This window comes from Tinamus guttatus, unplaced genomic scaffold, assembly GCF_059628265.1.
Source record: "Tinamus guttatus ecotype Peru unplaced genomic scaffold, ASM5962826v1 Tinamus_guttatus_pri_ptg000307l, whole genome shotgun sequence".
Lineage (NCBI taxonomy): Eukaryota > Metazoa > Chordata > Aves > Tinamiformes > Tinamidae > Tinamus > Tinamus guttatus.
The window spans coordinates 3,782,665-3,799,212 of NW_028288841.1; the positions used below are offsets into that span (position 1 = coordinate 3,782,665).

Genomic DNA, 16,548 nt, shown 5'->3' on the forward strand with positions numbered 1-16,548 from the left:
GCTCAGTCACGCCTGTTACACACAAACCTGCATGTCCACAGCGGGAGCTCCAAGAGGATTTCTGCCTACAGGAGGCTTTCATCTCCGCGGATTTCTTACCAGCGCGCGGCAGGGAGGGTGCCTGTGTTACACCATCCCTGCAGGCCAGCTCTGTGATATGGGAACGGGGCGGAAGCTTCTCCACAGCCATTTTTTCCTCTGTGCACAACCGCCATCCAGAATATCTGCAGAGCTGGAGGTCAGCTCCGTGTGGTTTGTTCTTCTGCGCAGAAGATTCTTCCCAATGGTGAAAATCTTAGTCTGAAGACTTGGACTATGTGGGACTTGCACCCAACCGAGCCCAGAAAGGCGCAGCAGCCTCCCAGGAGCGGTGAACCTGCCTCTGGCTGCCCTATACAGACCAAGGGACAGGAGCTGCAGAGTGCTCTCCCACACGGCGGGGCAGCTGCCTTCAATCCCAATACAGTATCATGAGCAAGCCATTCCCCTCCAGTCCCTCCTTGGAATACTTCATGCCTCCAGTCCCTCTTATTTTTCTAAAGAAAACTTAAGCAGGAAACTTAAGCAGAAATCTCCATGAACTGTACAACATTTATAGTTTACTGCATGCAATCACCTTGCCAGTTATCCCTCACTTTTTCATATGCAGGGATGTTTCCAAGAGCCATTTACCCCCAAGCAGAGAGGCACCTTAAGGCACCAAGATCTGCTTATTTGGAGCTGGTTATACCCTGGCAGCAGTGACAGAATTCCAGCTCTTATTTTCTACCTGATGATGCAGCCTGGTTCCAAGGCCCCTACCTGGTTTAAGTGCAATGGTGACAGGGAGAGTGCAGCAGGATTTGCTTGCTGAGCTCCATGGTGCTATTCCAGCAACCACCTCTGGCCTCCTGCTCCATGCAGCACTAAGAGTAAACCAAATCTTGACGTACTGAAATCAATGCCTTCGTTTGCCATTAAATTATTTTTCCACCAGCTAGTCACCACTTTAGCTCACCTTTAATTTTCCAGCTCATATACAAAAGCCACTACTATTTTTATAGCACAATTAATTGCAGCAATAGGCAACAGTCAACACACAACTGCTGCCAAAACAAACGTGCTGGCCTCATCTAGGGGCCAGGTCCTCTGGTGATGCAGTTTGATATTGTTCCACCTGCATCAAGGAGCAACAAGAGGCACAAAGGAAATCACAAGCAAACAAAAATTACCAGCACAAACCAAAACTAACACACAAAACGACACTGCCAGCAGGGGGGAGAATAAAATTTGGCAACTGCGGTTGTGGTGCCACAGAGGCAGCGGGGCAGGTCGGCCGGATGGTGCCAATTTGAGGAGCAGCCCCACGAAGGGGGTCTCTCAAAGAAACCCCTTTGATGGTGGCAGCAACAACAGGGCAGGCTGCTTCCCTGGCAAACTGCTCCTCCCGACTGTTTGTGTGGGCCACACAAATGAAGAAATCGGCAGTCATTACTTTACCAAAAACTGTGCTCTGATATACCTTCCTCCTGCAGGCAGGTCCCCTCTCCATCACACAAAGTCTAATTTCAGTGTGAATGTGCATGAATGCACAAGGTAAGAACTAAAAATAGCCGTATCCTATTTTCATGCATCTAGTCAGCAGGTACAGAGAGAGCGTAAACGGTGATTCAGCAGCGGCCGCATGATGCAGGAGAAGGTTGTTCCCTCACCTCTGCCTCCCTTTTCAGCCCTTTCCAGCTCGGGGAAGAGAAGAAGCTTCTCACTTCCAACAGCTCCAAAGCCTACGGTGCCCAGGTCTCCTCTGGAATAACAGCCCTGTCCCCCTAGGGCAGGGGGAGGCCCGCCACGACAGTTATGTAACCATCATTAAGAGGTTTTCTATGAAAGAGAGTCACATAAATGTATAGAAGAAAACCCTTTTTTTTTCATCGAGTCCATCAGCCTCATGTCTACAAAAGTTAGCCATCCAAGCTGAGAAATGAAGAGGCACAAAGCACCAGTGTAATGTGTAGTTGCTGTCTCTGGTGCAAAGTAGCACGGTGAGCCCATAAACCACACTGACAAATTGCACCAGACGACACCAAGGACATTTTTCAACTCCCGTGAGACTGGCTACACAAACACCTGTGACCTTGTACATGCGGTTTCGACAGGAAAAACTTGATTTCTGGTTAGAGGGGGCTCCCCAGCAAACACCTGGGGCTCCCCAGGGCAGTGCAAGGACACAGCAAAGGGCAGGGCTGTGTGTGGGTGCGCATCTCTCCCGCACATCCCGTCTGCAGCCCGGCCTACGCGCTATCTACCTGCTAATACCCTGTGTGAAAATGAATAGGCAGTCATCATAGAGGCCATTAAAACCAGAGGAATTGCATTACAGCTGCAATTTCTTTTTTTTTTTTTTTTTTCCCCCCCCAAGAGTCACTATTCCATCACTCAGGGATGCCAGTCCTTTGCATGAACAAATCCTGCATGTAGGCAGCGAGCCTTATGGCACATATTGCTGAAGGATTCTCCTATACAACTTCAGCTTACTGCTATACAATTCTTAGCAAGCATAACTGAGCATAATTAAAGCACACAAGGATTTTAGCTTAATCTCAAAATGGATTAAAGTCCCTTTTACTTTCACCTTGAAATACTCTAAAGTCTGAATGATTTGCATTTTGTCATCTAATTGAAACGGGCACTGCTGTCTGACAGGCCTTAATCTTCTCAAAAACGGTGCTTCCTGCCCTGAAGCAACATTTATAAGAAATTTCACCTTGAATATAGGTCACAGCATTGCAACACAACCATCAGAGCTATAAATAAAAAAAAAAAGAAAGAAAAAATGAAGGTTCTGTCTAGGTAAAAAGTATCCAAAAAGCACATCTGTTCTCCTGAGCCACAGCATGGAAAGACCATTACCATTAGTGCAAGGGTCATACAGCAAACAAAACAATTGGTTAAGAAAAAAAAATCACTTATAGTGTCATCTCTCATCATTAAATTTTCATGGAAAAAACACTGTGATTTGCTTAGTCTGAATATATATGAAATGTAAAGAGACCATCTGACATCACTGAGGCAGAACAGCATAAGACAAATGAAGATGATTTGCCACACGACTGGAGCAGCTGCAAGTCCCTCCCAGACCTGCAGTAATAAAACTAAAGGACACAGAAATAGCAAACCATCTGCTTCCTGCTGCCCACCAAAGCTTGTCCTCTTGGCCGAAGGAAAAGAACAGAGGGAAAGGAATCCTTCTCCTGCCCATACAACTTCAAACCCACCATAGCTGAGCTGTTAGGGTAGCTGAGAATGAGCTGGAGAGCCCTCCTATTGCTGCTCCCATTTCGTTTGTCCCAAAGCCAGGGGATCTCAACCAGCACCACGGGACAAACACCTGGAGGTCTCTGACTTGGCTGCAGTTTGCACTGAGGCTGCCCTAAGCGGGCGCAGACTGAGCACATGCATATGCATCCAGCGAGCGCCTTGCTGCAGCCTCCTGCGAGGCTCCCAGCAATGCAAAACCAGATCTGGGGCTCTGGGCTGAATTCCTTTCACGAAGGACTTGGGTTTGGAGAATATTAAGGGAAAGAGCAAAGCTGAGCAATAAGGCTGGAGATTTTCCCCTCTCATTTCTGTATTAGAGCAGAATTCTCTTTGCTGCATAGCCGAAAGGCGCCCTACACTTAGGAAATGCTTGGGACAAACTTCTCGTGGCCGAGTTGGTGACTCCCAGCACTTGCCCTGGAAACAGCGCAGGGATCACGGGGCTTCCACTGCTCCTACAGCTCCAACAGCACCTTCCTGCTCCCTAGGGAGCAGCTTCAGGGCTGGGAAGCGCCTGCGAGCAGCAAGCAGGCCACCCGGGCCCCCGGCTTGCCCACCTGCTGCTGCTTCCCATTCATCTCGGCTATTGGTTATATTGTTGTAAGATCTATAGGAAGCCCCGTATGTGTAAATTAAACATTGGCTCCTTTTATCATCAAGCGCGTGCCACTTGTAACCATGAATTATGCAAGGCTGGTAACCGTCTCGGAAGAGGGAGCAGCTGCAGAGGCTGCTTGGAGGACACCGCGAGTCACAGGAGGGGTGACCCACGGGTGTCCAGTGTCCCCGCGCCCCCGAACCACAGCCCTGCTCTCCTCGCAGGGCTGGTGCTCTCGGGGGCCAGCGCATGCCGTGCAAAGCGATTAGCTCAGTGTCCTGTAAGCCCTTGCTGCCTTCCATTTTAATCACTTTTTTATTGACGGCAGATTGAGAAATACCCAGAGTTGTGCGAGGTTGTGAAAGCTGTCGGGGAGCTGAAACCCCAGTGCCCGGCCACCCTGCAAACTGCTGAGCGCTGCCTCCGCTTTCACCCAGCCGTAACTCATCGGTGCAGCGGAGCTCCCGACGGCTGCGGCACAGCATCCTGCATCCTGCACCTCAGAAACACCAAGGCCCCCCTCCAAACCCAGCAGACACGGAGCAGTAGCTATTGGAAAGTCCACTTAAAGCCAGCCGGGTGCGTTCCTAGCCGTGCAGGCCCCTGGACTAGTGCTCAGCTGGTGCAAACACTCCCAGCCGGGTACCAGCCAACACACGTTGCGTTTGCCTTCTGCTAGTGCTGCGCTGGGCAGCAAGAGAGGCAGGAGAGAGCTGAGGGGGCAAAAACCCTGCAAGAAGGGAGCTGCAGTCTCTGTTCCAACTCAGTAATGACAAGTTTTGACTAACTACACCCAGCACTGGGCTGCAGCATCCTCAGGAGGCTCCTGGCCGGAGGAAGCGGGTACAGCCCAGGCCGTGAGCGTGGCCAGGCTGCAGGAAGGCTGCAACCACCCTGCACCCACCGCCACCGACCCGGGGATCCCAAGAAACCCAATGCCAGTTAACCAAGCCCAAGTTTTCTAAGTTTGCTTCACAGAAAACTTGGCATCATGCTTAACAGGTGTGGTGAGGCTGCCCAAGGCAAGCTCTGGACGTAGATTACCTACAGGCTAAGCAAGCTTTTGGTACAATTTCACATAAAATATTAATCCCTCTCATCAGTATGAACGCTACTAGGGAGTGTCTCCCAATATGACAACTTATTTAAAGGGAAGCATGTAAACTGGCATTAAGAACATCTTCATTTATTGTGTATATCATGGATCCGGAAGAACAAACTCATTCCATGATTACATTTACTGATGATTCAGACTTGTGTGGGCTCCTCAATGCACAGAATGAGGGCAAAGGAGTCCTGGACAACTGTGAGCAAGCAGGCACCTCAGGGGATAATTAAATTAATTCTAGCTATGGAAATGCCACACTACAAGGCTAAGACATAAAGCAAACAACATTGAAAAGGACTTTGCACTCCATGGCTATAAGAGACAAATCCAGGCTACTTGGGGCTAGTTAGGAGCAATCCTAATTAGGTCCATGCAGGGTGCCAGGTGCAGCACCAACACAAAAGCCACTTTGCCGCAGCCTTCAGAGGGAACAGCTAGGTGAAAAAAACAGATCCATGCAAAGTGACAAAAATGTATTGCACACACATCAGTTGTACGTGTCCCCGCACCAGCAGAGCCCACCCTGTGGCCTTGGAGCAGGGGGTGCTGCACAGGGGTGGCAGTCCTGGAGCAGCACAGGGGACATGCAGCTACCACCCCTGGGCTCCGGGGCTGCACAGCTGCTTTTGCAGGGCCTGTGACACGAGCCAACAAGCCCCACCGTGTCCTGCACCCTGCAGCAAGCTGCACGGCGCGACACCACCTCAGCACTGCTATGCCTCTGTCTTTCCATAAAGCCACGACCTCTGTCCAGCCTCTGCAGAGCCTAAATCCCAACGAGACAGTGCAAAGGAGCCCGAAATAACAAGGTCTCCCACCAGGGCAGGGGCAGCCTCACTGCGTGGCTCTGAGGGATTTGTGTCTGGATTAGCCCCTGTGGCTCCTGCCTGTTCCTGTGTCACGTACCTGCTCTTAATTGCTAGGGCAGCCTTGCCACGCTAACGAGCCCTGCGTGCTCCAAGGCAGCTCCCTGAGGAACCACGGTGGCACCTTGCCCAGGACGGGCCACCCAGCAAGGGGACTGCAGATCACACCGGACACAGGGCCCCTAGCCAGACACGGGCCCTCACGGATGGCTGGAATGAGATCCGGGAACATGCAGCATCCGGAGCAGCAACACGAGGAAGGACACGGGAGAATAGGAAAGAAGCAGCAGAGTTGTGAAAGGGCCTGCAGGCAAGGAGAAGATACTAAATTTGATGAGGTTGAGGAAGGGAGCCAAAGGAGGAATAAATAGAGCTAATGAGAAAACAAGTATTCACGAGTATTCAAAAACCTTTAACACACTGCTAAACAGCAATAAAAAGGCAATTAGAGTTCCGAGATGCATGGGAGATAATTGCAGGCACTATAAATAGGTGGTGGGAAGACTGTCCCGCTCGGTAGGATCTGATTCACTTTTGGGGTTACTTTTACACAGACAGGAATAGGCTGGTGTGATACAGCTGAGAGAAGAGAGATTACAGGAAGAATTTCTAACACACGTCTTTCTGCATGGAAAATACAGTAAGGAAGGGCTTGGTCACGGAGGTTTTGGAGGTCTTAGTTTGAGGAATGCAAAACTAAAGTTCAGCAGCAGACATGTAAAATAGCCTTAGGAAAAAAAAATCTTTTTTATGCCAACAGCATGTACCTCACCAGCATCTGGACAGTTTAATGGTTCTGCTTCATGGAGAGATCCTCCAACCACACTGCAACCCAGAGCAGGACCCAGGAATCCTGCCCTACCTGGCTCACACGAGCACGTGCACACCGGTACCTGCAACAGCAGCGACCTGCAAGCCAGGAGAGGGCTTTAGAAGTAAATTCAAACGCCAACCCGAGCACAGGCAGGCAGGGCTCACACCACTCCGTCCCCCATGTGGCTGCTGCAGCCCTGGGAGGTGCCTGCATTTCAGCACAGCCCATACAGGATCATGGTAGCTCATGCAAGCAGACTGCTCACTATTTAAAGAACCACCTCTTGGATGCTTTGGGGGATGGGAGAAGCATTTAACCTTCTCCCTTTCTCTCCTGAGGCAGCTAGAAGCTGCAAGAGGAAAATAGCATCCTGGAGTCCAAGGCAGAACCAAGCACTGGCTTCACTGACAACTGAGACACCAGATTATTTCATGGGCCCTGCTACCTTCATGGCTCAGACCTTGCAGAAGAGTTGTGCAGACTCACATCTTGGGGCAGAGAAGGCATCAACAACTTCTCTAATTGACTTTTGCAGGAGCCACAAACACACAGATAGGTCTTGCCCCTCCAGCACTGTCCTGGGATGCATGTAGCCAAGTAGGCTACAAAGCACAAAAAAGGGGAAAAGCAGCTTCTCCTAAGAACTGGCAACAACGTCAGAGCCACCTTCCTGAGCAAAAAAGCCATTCACAGACCTGAGCACCAAAGGGCAGTACCTGCAAAGCGGCAGGGAAAGGCAGGGGGACAAACAGCAGCATCTCAGCTCCGAACGCCCCCTCGGGTGGGTCCCCTCCTCAGCTGCCCTCTCCGTCCTCAGACTCGCGCCTGGGAGCTGCTTTGCCCTCCCGAAGAAGGGAGCGCACACAAAGTCTCTGCAGCCCAAACTCTGGCTATTTCTTGGCTACACATCAGAAAAAAAACCCCAACAAACAAACAAAAAACCCTCCATGCAGCCCAGGCAGCTGCACATCCCCAGATAGCAGCAGCAGATGGTTTCTGCCTGCAGGTCTTGCTTGCAAAGGGTGCTCTGTGGTGCTGGGGGGGCACCAGGGCTGTTTTTTGCACTGCTTGTGGTTGAGGCAGCCCGGCCAGGGGCTGAGGAGGAGCTCGCTGTGTCCTTCCTTCCTCCTTGCACTGTCACCATGCAGGTAAGGGAGCAGCTGGCTCCTGCTGCGTCACCCCATTAACTTCCTGCTAAGGCAGTGATGAGTCTTTAATCTCTGATTACAAGGGTGGGAGCCGTCTGCTGGGATGGGAAGTAAATCTATATGTCTAGGTAATAAAAGCAAACCCTACGGTGGCTCTGTGCAAAGCATGTGTGCCCTTTTGCTGGAAGAGGAAGCGATATTAGCCTCGTAGAGCACATCTGCCTTTGCTTCATATTCTGCTTGTGTGATGCCCTTATCGCTTCCGAGCTGCCTACAGAGGTGCAAGAGACTCTATCCCTCACTGTCACTCAGTCTTCATAGCACACCAGGCGACCCACGTAGAGTCTGTCTTGTAAAAGCTTGCTCCCCTTTCATATTAACAGAAGACCCAATAACAATCCCAAACAGCTTAATTTAATTGCTCACAAATAATCCGATTTTAGGGTGTTTTTTTTCCTGCATGGCTGTGCTGCACTTGGCTGGACAGCCCGTCTGCGAGTGTCTCCTTGGGATTCGAAGCACCGGTCTGGCTGGCTAGGAGATGGGTGCTGGAGGGAGCACTGAGAACACTCACGGAAAAATCCAATCACTTTATTGGAAGAAAAAAAGAGTTTGACACCAAATCTGCCTCCCTTTTGAACTAACATGTTGAACATCATCTACCACTTTAGTCAGCAAGGTGCCAAATTTATGAGCCGAGTTAATACCCTCCCATCCCTTCCCGCTCCCACACGGAGCCCCGCTGTCCACCCACTCCTGCGGCCTCCGATTCCTTCACTCTTTGCCTTCATCCATCCCTGTGAGTCACAGGGCCGGGACGGTCAGCGCGCTCCGTGCACCTAATTGATTGCAAACCACCACCACAACTAATAAACACCTGCAATTACCACAAACTTGGAGTCTCTGCAAACTCACCGCGCTCTCCTCTCCAGCGCAGAGCCCAGCTCGGCAGCTATCGCTTGCACAACTGATGCAATTCCCAAGGCAGCAGTCCAGGAAGGGCAGGAATGGGCAGATCCCAGTAAACCATTTCCTACTAAGTAGCTTCTATGGGTGGCTTGCTGGAATGTGAGCTACACCTGTGCAGCCTCTCACAAAGTGGCAGGAGACAACATATAAAGCCCATTTAATTTCAGCTTTCTCATACACACCTGGAAACCAGCCTTGCCTTCCTATTGCCTTCCTCTCCTATGCCAGCCAGGTGACTAGGAGCCAAAAATATCCCAGTTTAGCCAACACGACCATGAAAATCTATGGCTGGTAATAACAAACACTATACAGCTTACCCTGAAGTTGCATAACATGTAAATGACATGTTGATTCTGGTGTTTAAATTCTACAAAAAACTCTATATCAGCACGAACCTCAGGCAAACGATACAAAAATATTATCACTGGAGGAGTATATTCAAAGAATAATTGTTCATGCTCATACCAAACATTTAGTGATTGCACATACCCTCAATTTTAAGAATTAGGCCCATTCGATCTAGAAGAAAACCCAATCAAAGCACTCTAAGCATCCAAAACCCACAAGGAATTTCTTCCTAAATAAGCATGAGATTAGGCTGCTCCATATATTTTTCTTCAGCAGCTACCGAGCAGTGACACAAGGAAATTCTCCAGAAATCAATTTCCAAGCCACCTTGTACTGCTCTATTTCCAAGGATGCATTAGGAGAAAGAGCTGGAAACAAACCCCACCTTTGAGAGGTGCCCATTTTTCTGAGGGCCAAACAGAAAAAACTTGCTCACCACCAAGGCAGGGCCCTTCTGCTGTTTTTTAAAGGATTCTCTATTACCTTAGTAAGTAAAAATTTTCAATACTAACACATAGATGGTTCCAAGAGACAGTTTTACGGGCAAAACCCTAGTTTTGCTGAAGCCACTAGCAGAATTCACATTGACATCACCTGAGACAAATTCAGCTCTTCAGCTTTATTGACTATACTGTTCTCTAGTATATACTGATTATACAGTTGGACTTTGCATATTCCTTGGGCTTACATAATTAAGTAGTAGTATGACGTTTAGCAGGTACCCCTCCGGACAAAAAATTCACAGTAGCTATAAAGAGTTTGTACATGTACACATTGCTAATACCACTAATGTGATGCCTGGGATCCTGCTGCTAAATGACCCTATAAAAAATAAAAGACTGCTTCAGCCTACAGAAATTACATAGGGAAATGACTTGCTGACCGCTGCTCACTTAGGTGAACGAAGAACAAGTGACTCATAATTCAGCAAAAGGAATTACAAGTTATGCAAAAGGCAAAGTGCTTCTGGAAGAGCGTCTAGACTATGCAAAGCAGGGCCATAAATAATGTTTTTGGTAAATGATGGGCTTTAGCAGGGGTTGGAGCCGCATTATCTGATGAGTCTTCCCAATGGTAGTCCATAACATCTCTGGCTGGAGAGGTACCAGCCACAATAATTGAATCATTGGGCTACAGAACGGCAACTGCAAAGTTTTACAACAGCCAAAAACCAAGCTTACAGCCTATTTAATTACCTGCCTCCCAATTCAATAAGCTTCAAGTATATAAATAGCCAAAGTATGACAAAAATTTAATATCTGCTGGAATTAAATTAAGATAAGGCACTGACAAAATGAATGATAAGTGTTTAACTGAAAATAACCATTTTCTGCAGATTCCAGGCAATTAGTCGGGCACAGCGATCAGGCTTTTTTCCGCACCGCAAGAGAACGTCAGCACCGCAACGTGCCCGACCTTCTTGTCCACGCAAACCCTTCCCGAGCAGCAGTGAAACAGCACGGGCGTTTCAGGGATAGCACCGATCCGACCCGGGAACGTCCCCGAGATCCCAACCACACACAGGAGCCCTCCGGACACCACGGTGGTGGCCGCACTGAGCAAGCCAAGCACTGAAGACACAGCCCCAACTTTTCATCCTGTGTTTCTGCGGGCACAGCACTAAACTGCCTTGCCAAGCTCACCAGGTCAGGCCGAGCTCCCCTGCACGTGCAGAACTTTGCATCGGGCCCAACTCACGCTTTAGATCTGCCTGGACCTTGTGGATGTTGCACAGCACTGGAGGAAACCATTGCAGAAAAAAGAAAACCAAAACAAACCAAGCAGTATGTGGCCTGTTGCACCTCACCTCTCGTGGCCTGAAGAAACTCTTCCAAGGGTTTCTTGAGTTCAGCAGGGCAGAATCTAACCATAAATCTCATCTGCTTTAGGAGAAAGCTGCTATGACGAGTCCCAACACCACCTGAGCCACAGCCTGTCCCAGGGGCTCCATGTGCCAGCAGTTTTGAGACACAGCTCATCTAAGCATGGCAGGAGAGGAACAGTTTATCCAGCCAGCGATCGTGAAGGAATATGTGATTATCTGAAGGGATGTAGCAGCTTCACTACGCTCCTAACTGGTGCAGCACTGCATGCAGGACAAAATGGCAGCAATTTGGTATTTTAAGATGCATTGTAACTGATTTAACAGCATTTCTGATCCCTCACACCTGTTCAGCATTAAGCGTGGTGCTTAGATCAATTGCAGCACAGCACAAACTCCAGCGAAAATGTTGGTAGCACACCCTATAGCATCCCACAGGCTCAGGGATCCAAGTCACAACCATTTCCATGAGGAGCAGCTCTGGGAAACCACAACTGCCCGAGCTGAACTTCTTCATTCCTCCATTACCCTGCTGGGAGCCAGTATTAATCTCATGTGCACCGACCGTCTGCCTTAATACCTGGCCTAAATTGCTCACCACAATATTTTCTAAGGAGTTCTTCGTGTTGCCCCTTTCCAAACATGTGTTCTCAAGGGGGTGTTGATGATCTGCAGATCTTCCCGTTTATGCTGCTTGGAAGGCACACACTCCAGTTCCTGTGCTGCGCTGCACATTGTCTGCTGTGTTTCGAAGGAGCTGCGAGCGCATTTGGGAGGAGATGCAACCCACATCCTCCCAGCAGCATCCGAGCAGGAGCCTGCGTCTGCTCTGCAGCAGATCAAGAGTCAGGGCTTTCGCAGGGAGAAAAAGAAGTCCAAGAGGAAGAGGGGCATGAGAATTGCTTCAGTAAAAGAAGACATATGCATTGCCCGAGTTCCCCAGGCTGCCAGCAAAGCCCTCCTCTCAAAAGCAATTGGGCTCAAGCGGGGAGATACACAGGCTGCTGGTGGCTGCTTCAACTGCACTTCCAGCAAGTCAGCGTGAGCAACAGAAAAGGCTAAATCCATCCCGGGCAAGCAATTAGCAAGCCAAGTACCATCTGTGGAACAAAAACACATTGCTCTGCAAGCAAGAAAGGTTGCAAAGCCCCGTTTCCTGATGATCTGCACCTGGAGGCTTTGGTGTCTCCTAAGGTGCAAGCTCTGGCTGGAGCTTTTCCTCCTGGGCCCCATATTCCTAAGGGCTTTTTCCTCAGATTCTCTGGTGTCTAGTAAGGGCTGCCCTCACACTGCCACCTTCCTCTTGGCTAGGGTACTTCTTGACTGATTCCCTATTTTCACTGAAATTTTAAGGCACCTGATATCTTGCAGGCCACTGTCTCCCTGCCAAAGGTACCTGGAATTCCTAAGGGGCTTTAAAAAAGTAATCTAAGAACGAAAGAAGGCAGCAGAAAGAGGTATCTAATGTGCCTTTTCTTCCTTGGGAAATCAAGCTGGTAAAATGTAAATATATTTACAGATATAAAATGACAAGTGTGTATTTATTCAAGTGAAGCTTTAGCACAGAAACATCAAGATATACATGAAGCAGAGGTGTTAGTTTGAACATGCTGATCTGCAAACACTTTTTACCATGTTTCTGAGATTTCTGGGGTGTTAAGATCAAGAAAAACACCAACTCTGGGCAGCAGGTGCTTGAATTCAGCTCGAATTTGATACGGGTATAAATAAGCAACGATACTGCGCCCACATGCAGTAGATACTCAGCTAAGCTGTCCGTTCACACGCTGCTACCTTTCTCTTCATCTTATGTATGTTATAATTTAATGGAATCGCATGTAATTATCTTTCTATTGTAACGGCACCTTAAATATACACTTGCCTGCATTGAGGGGGAAGCCCAAGCGATCCGTGAGCGATGCGGAGCGCCAGGCTGTGTTTTCCAGCCCCAAAAGGCTTCTCCCAGGCAGGTTGCTGCACAAGCAGTGCCAGCGGGGCCAGCGCGTTACCTCGGGGCATTGCCACCCTGGGGCTGGGGACAGCAACCGCCTGTGAGACCGCAACACAGGGAAGCTGTGAGGGCCTCGCATGCAGAGAAGGAAGCAACATCCCGACCCCTGGGTGATAGGGAAACTGAGGCAACAGGTCCCACCAGCGTGGGACCGAATCCCCTTTCTCTCCTCCTCTTCCACGCTCAAAATGAACTGGCTCCTTCCAACATCTGCTGTTTTAGCCATTAGGGAAGGCCTACAAAGAAACAGTCCCCACAGAGATCATTAAGCTCAGCAGAACTGTGAAAAAAAGCCTATGCTCAAGAGGAAAGCAGTCCAACACACTTCACTTCTAAGTCTCCCACTGAAAATATGCCATGGCTAGGCAAACTAGGAAAGGAAGAGTAGGTTTTTCCCCGGAGTAATCGCTGGGAGAGCAGTAGATCTCATGGAGCCCAATAACAACCACCCTTGCTCTGGCAGGGCTTTAACTGACCTTAATAGGAGCCTGAGCTAAGGAAAAAGGACGAAGATTCACACCCAGGAACCACCAGACAAATGAATATAGGAATATACAGAAGAAGAAAACACAAAATGAATTCAACTTTTAAAGGGGGAATTCAACCCGACATGCATTGTCAAGTTAAATTTAGGTTCCCAAATTCCATTTCATTGCTAAGTTTGAGGGGAGATGGTAAGCCCCTGAAAAGAACCTATTTTAGTTCTTTGTATGAATAAGCAAAACTTATTTTCCTACTGTGATCATTTCCCAGAAAACGGACTATTTTCTCCCAGGATCCCATTTAACCTCCTCATTCCCTCATACATTCCTGCTAGTTTACCATTTTTCTCATTCTTCCTTGTTTTTGTTTCACCTGCACTTCATTGCCCCCTCGTCTCCTTCTCTACCCTCCCCATCTCTTTGCAGGGCTGTATTTTGATTTCACCAGCCACGATTTGCCCTTTCCAGTGACTTAACTCCAGACAACTAAGACTCTGCTCATTTTTACATGAGAACATCTGCTGGGTTTGTTCTGCTTGTTATAACTACTGCAAAACTAGCAATGACTTAAATTTCGTTTTCTTTTTTTCGATCTGAAGACATTATGCAAGAAGCAAAAGCCAAGAAGTCTTTGAAAGTCCACAATCTGCAGAAAAGGGTCCCAGGAAAAAAGGCAACATATGAAAAAAAAAAAAAAAATCCCCAAACCTTCAGCTGTGCATTTCACCCAGCAAACAAAAGCAGATCACTCAACCTCCAAGCAACAACAGCTTGTCCTATATTGCCTTTAGACTATGTGCAGCACTGATACACTTCCCTACCTCCTTAGGTTGCAATGACTAATAATAGTTCTGTAGTGTAACAGAACTGAATGAATGTCATTTGCATCAATCCATCCAGGAGCCTTCCCGATTTATAAAGGTCATTTGTCACACAGAATGGTATCGGGATTAAAACTGCAGGCTAAGAAACTTAACCGAAAATGGGAATGAGCAGCCAGCCATGCCTGAAAGTGGTGTCCCGTTATGGACCTACTCAGCCAGTCACGGGAAGTCGGATGTTTCTGGCTCGAGTGTAGCCGCATCCACATCCCGCAGGAACTTAATTCCTGCCCTGGCCTAGGAAGACCTAGTACCTAGGAGGAAACCGACTGACTAATGGTGCAGCCAGCATCACCTGTCCCCGCTCGCAGGTGCATCCTGCTCCGGAGGGCAGGAGAGGTTCTCCCTGGCCGACACCTGGGCCGCTCCTGCCCTTGCTGCGGTGACGCATTTGGGGAGGAATCGGCAGGACGGCGCAGGCGACCTCGTGGCGCTGCACTGTTGCCCCAGCTGCCTTGCGCATCGCGCACAGACACGGGCGAGAAGTTGAAACCAGACTTTGCAACTCCCCAAGCTGGCGCCTGCGCTCCCCACGAAGCCGACTTTGCAGCAAGCGCGAGGGAGGCACGAGCGCAGAGCTAGCTGTTTCCAGCAATGTGACCTATTTTCCTCCTTTGGACAACCTTTAGACAGCCCAAACCGCCACGTTTCCTGAATTCCCGCGTTACGACGCCGGGTAACTAAGCGCACGCCCCGTGCCAGCGCCCTGGCTCTGCCTGGGAAGTGCCCGGAGCGCATGGGAATGGGGAGCGCATGGAGGGGCGGGAAGGCACCGACGGGCCAAGGTGCCCTGCGCCGGCGTCGCCCTTGGGGTGCCCGGATGGAAGGGCACGATGGGGACGGGCAGGTACGGGGTAGATGGAGGAGCGAGGGGATGGAGGGCAGCGGGGACAGGCAGGGGAGTGGAGAGGGGACCGGAGGGGCAATAGGGGAGCGACTCGATGGAGAAGCAAAAGGATGGGGGGGCAGCAAGTGATGGGGCGGGCAGGAGAGGGGCCAGGCAGGGGCCGGCCCGGGCGGTACCTTCTGCTGCCGGCGGGCCATGTCGGTGGGCTGCTTGGCGTTGAAGGGGTAGGCGATGCAGCGCATGACGAAGACGTAGAGCTGCAGCTTCCTCTTCCTCTCCTCCTCCTCGCGCTGCAGCCGCTCCAGCTCGTCCTTCTCCTTCTCGCTCGCCACCGAGGGGCTGGGGCTGGCGGGCCGCGCCGCGCTGCCGCCGCGCCCGCCGGGCTGCAGCCCCCCGCCACTGCCGCCGCCGCCGCCACCGCCGCCGCCACCGGGGCCCGGCCCGGGGCCCTCGCCGGGGCGGCTGGGCGAGAGGCGCGCGGCCGCGGGCGCCTCCTTGCCGCTCTCCTCCTCCACCAGCTCCTCCGACTCCTCCTCGCTGGACGACGGGTCCAACATCGCGGCGGCAGCTCCGCTCCGCTCGGCTCGGCTCGGCTCGGCTCCCCCGGCTCTGCGCGGCCCCGCGCGCCGCCGCCCCGCGCGCGCCGCCGCCGCGCCCCGCCCCGCGCCGCCCCCTGGCGAGAGCGCGCGGCGCTGGCCGCGGTGCTGCTCGGCGGCGGGGAGGGAGGGAGGGAGGCGCGCGCCGCGCATGCGCCGAGCGGCCCCGTCCCGCTGTGGGGACGTGGTGGCGACGCGGGGTCGCCGCGGCCCGGAGCTGCTGCCGCGCGCTGGGGTGTCCCCAAGCCCTGCCGTGGTGTCCCCAAGCACTGCTGTGGTGTCCCCATGCCCTGCCATGGCGTCCCTATGCCCTGACATGGTATCCCCATGCCCTGCCATGGTGTCCCCAAGCCCTGCCGTGGTGTCCCCAAGCACTGCTGTGGTGTCCCCATGCCCTGCCATGGCGTCCCTATGCCCTGACATGGTATCCCCATGCCCTGCCATAGTGTCCCCATGCCCTGACGTGGTGTCCCCCTGCCCTGCCGTGGTATCCCCATGCCCTGACGTGGTGTCCCCAAGCACTGCCGTGGTGCCCCCATGCCCTGCTGTGCTGCCCCCATGCCCTGCCATGCTATCCCCAAGCACTGCTGTGGTACCCCCATGTGCTGCTGTGATGTCCTCACACCTCCCTGTGGTTGTCCCCCATGCGCGCTGTGGTGTCCCCACATCTCCCTGTGGTGTCGCACACATGTCATGGTGTCCCACATGCTGCTGTGGTGTCCCCGCACCTTCCTGCAGTGTCCCCATGCCCTGCTGCAGTG

At 51.3% G+C, this 16,548-nt stretch overlaps 1 protein-coding gene across 10 annotated transcripts in view; it reads right to left on the reverse strand.

The window, feature by feature from the left end:
• Positions 1-15,751, reverse strand: part of CADPS (calcium dependent secretion activator) — a 198,121-nt gene extending 182,370 nt beyond the window's left edge. For all 10 annotated transcript variants that reach the window (XM_088528269.1, XM_088528265.1, XM_088528268.1 and 7 more), the window contains exon 1: positions 15,368-15,751. In XM_088528269.1, the coding sequence (XP_088384395.1) occupies positions 15,368-15,748 (381 nt within the window). In that variant the 5' untranslated portion in view covers positions 15,749-15,751. The remainder of the gene's footprint in view (positions 1-15,367) is intronic.
• Between the last annotated feature and the right edge of the window lie 797 nt (positions 15,752-16,548).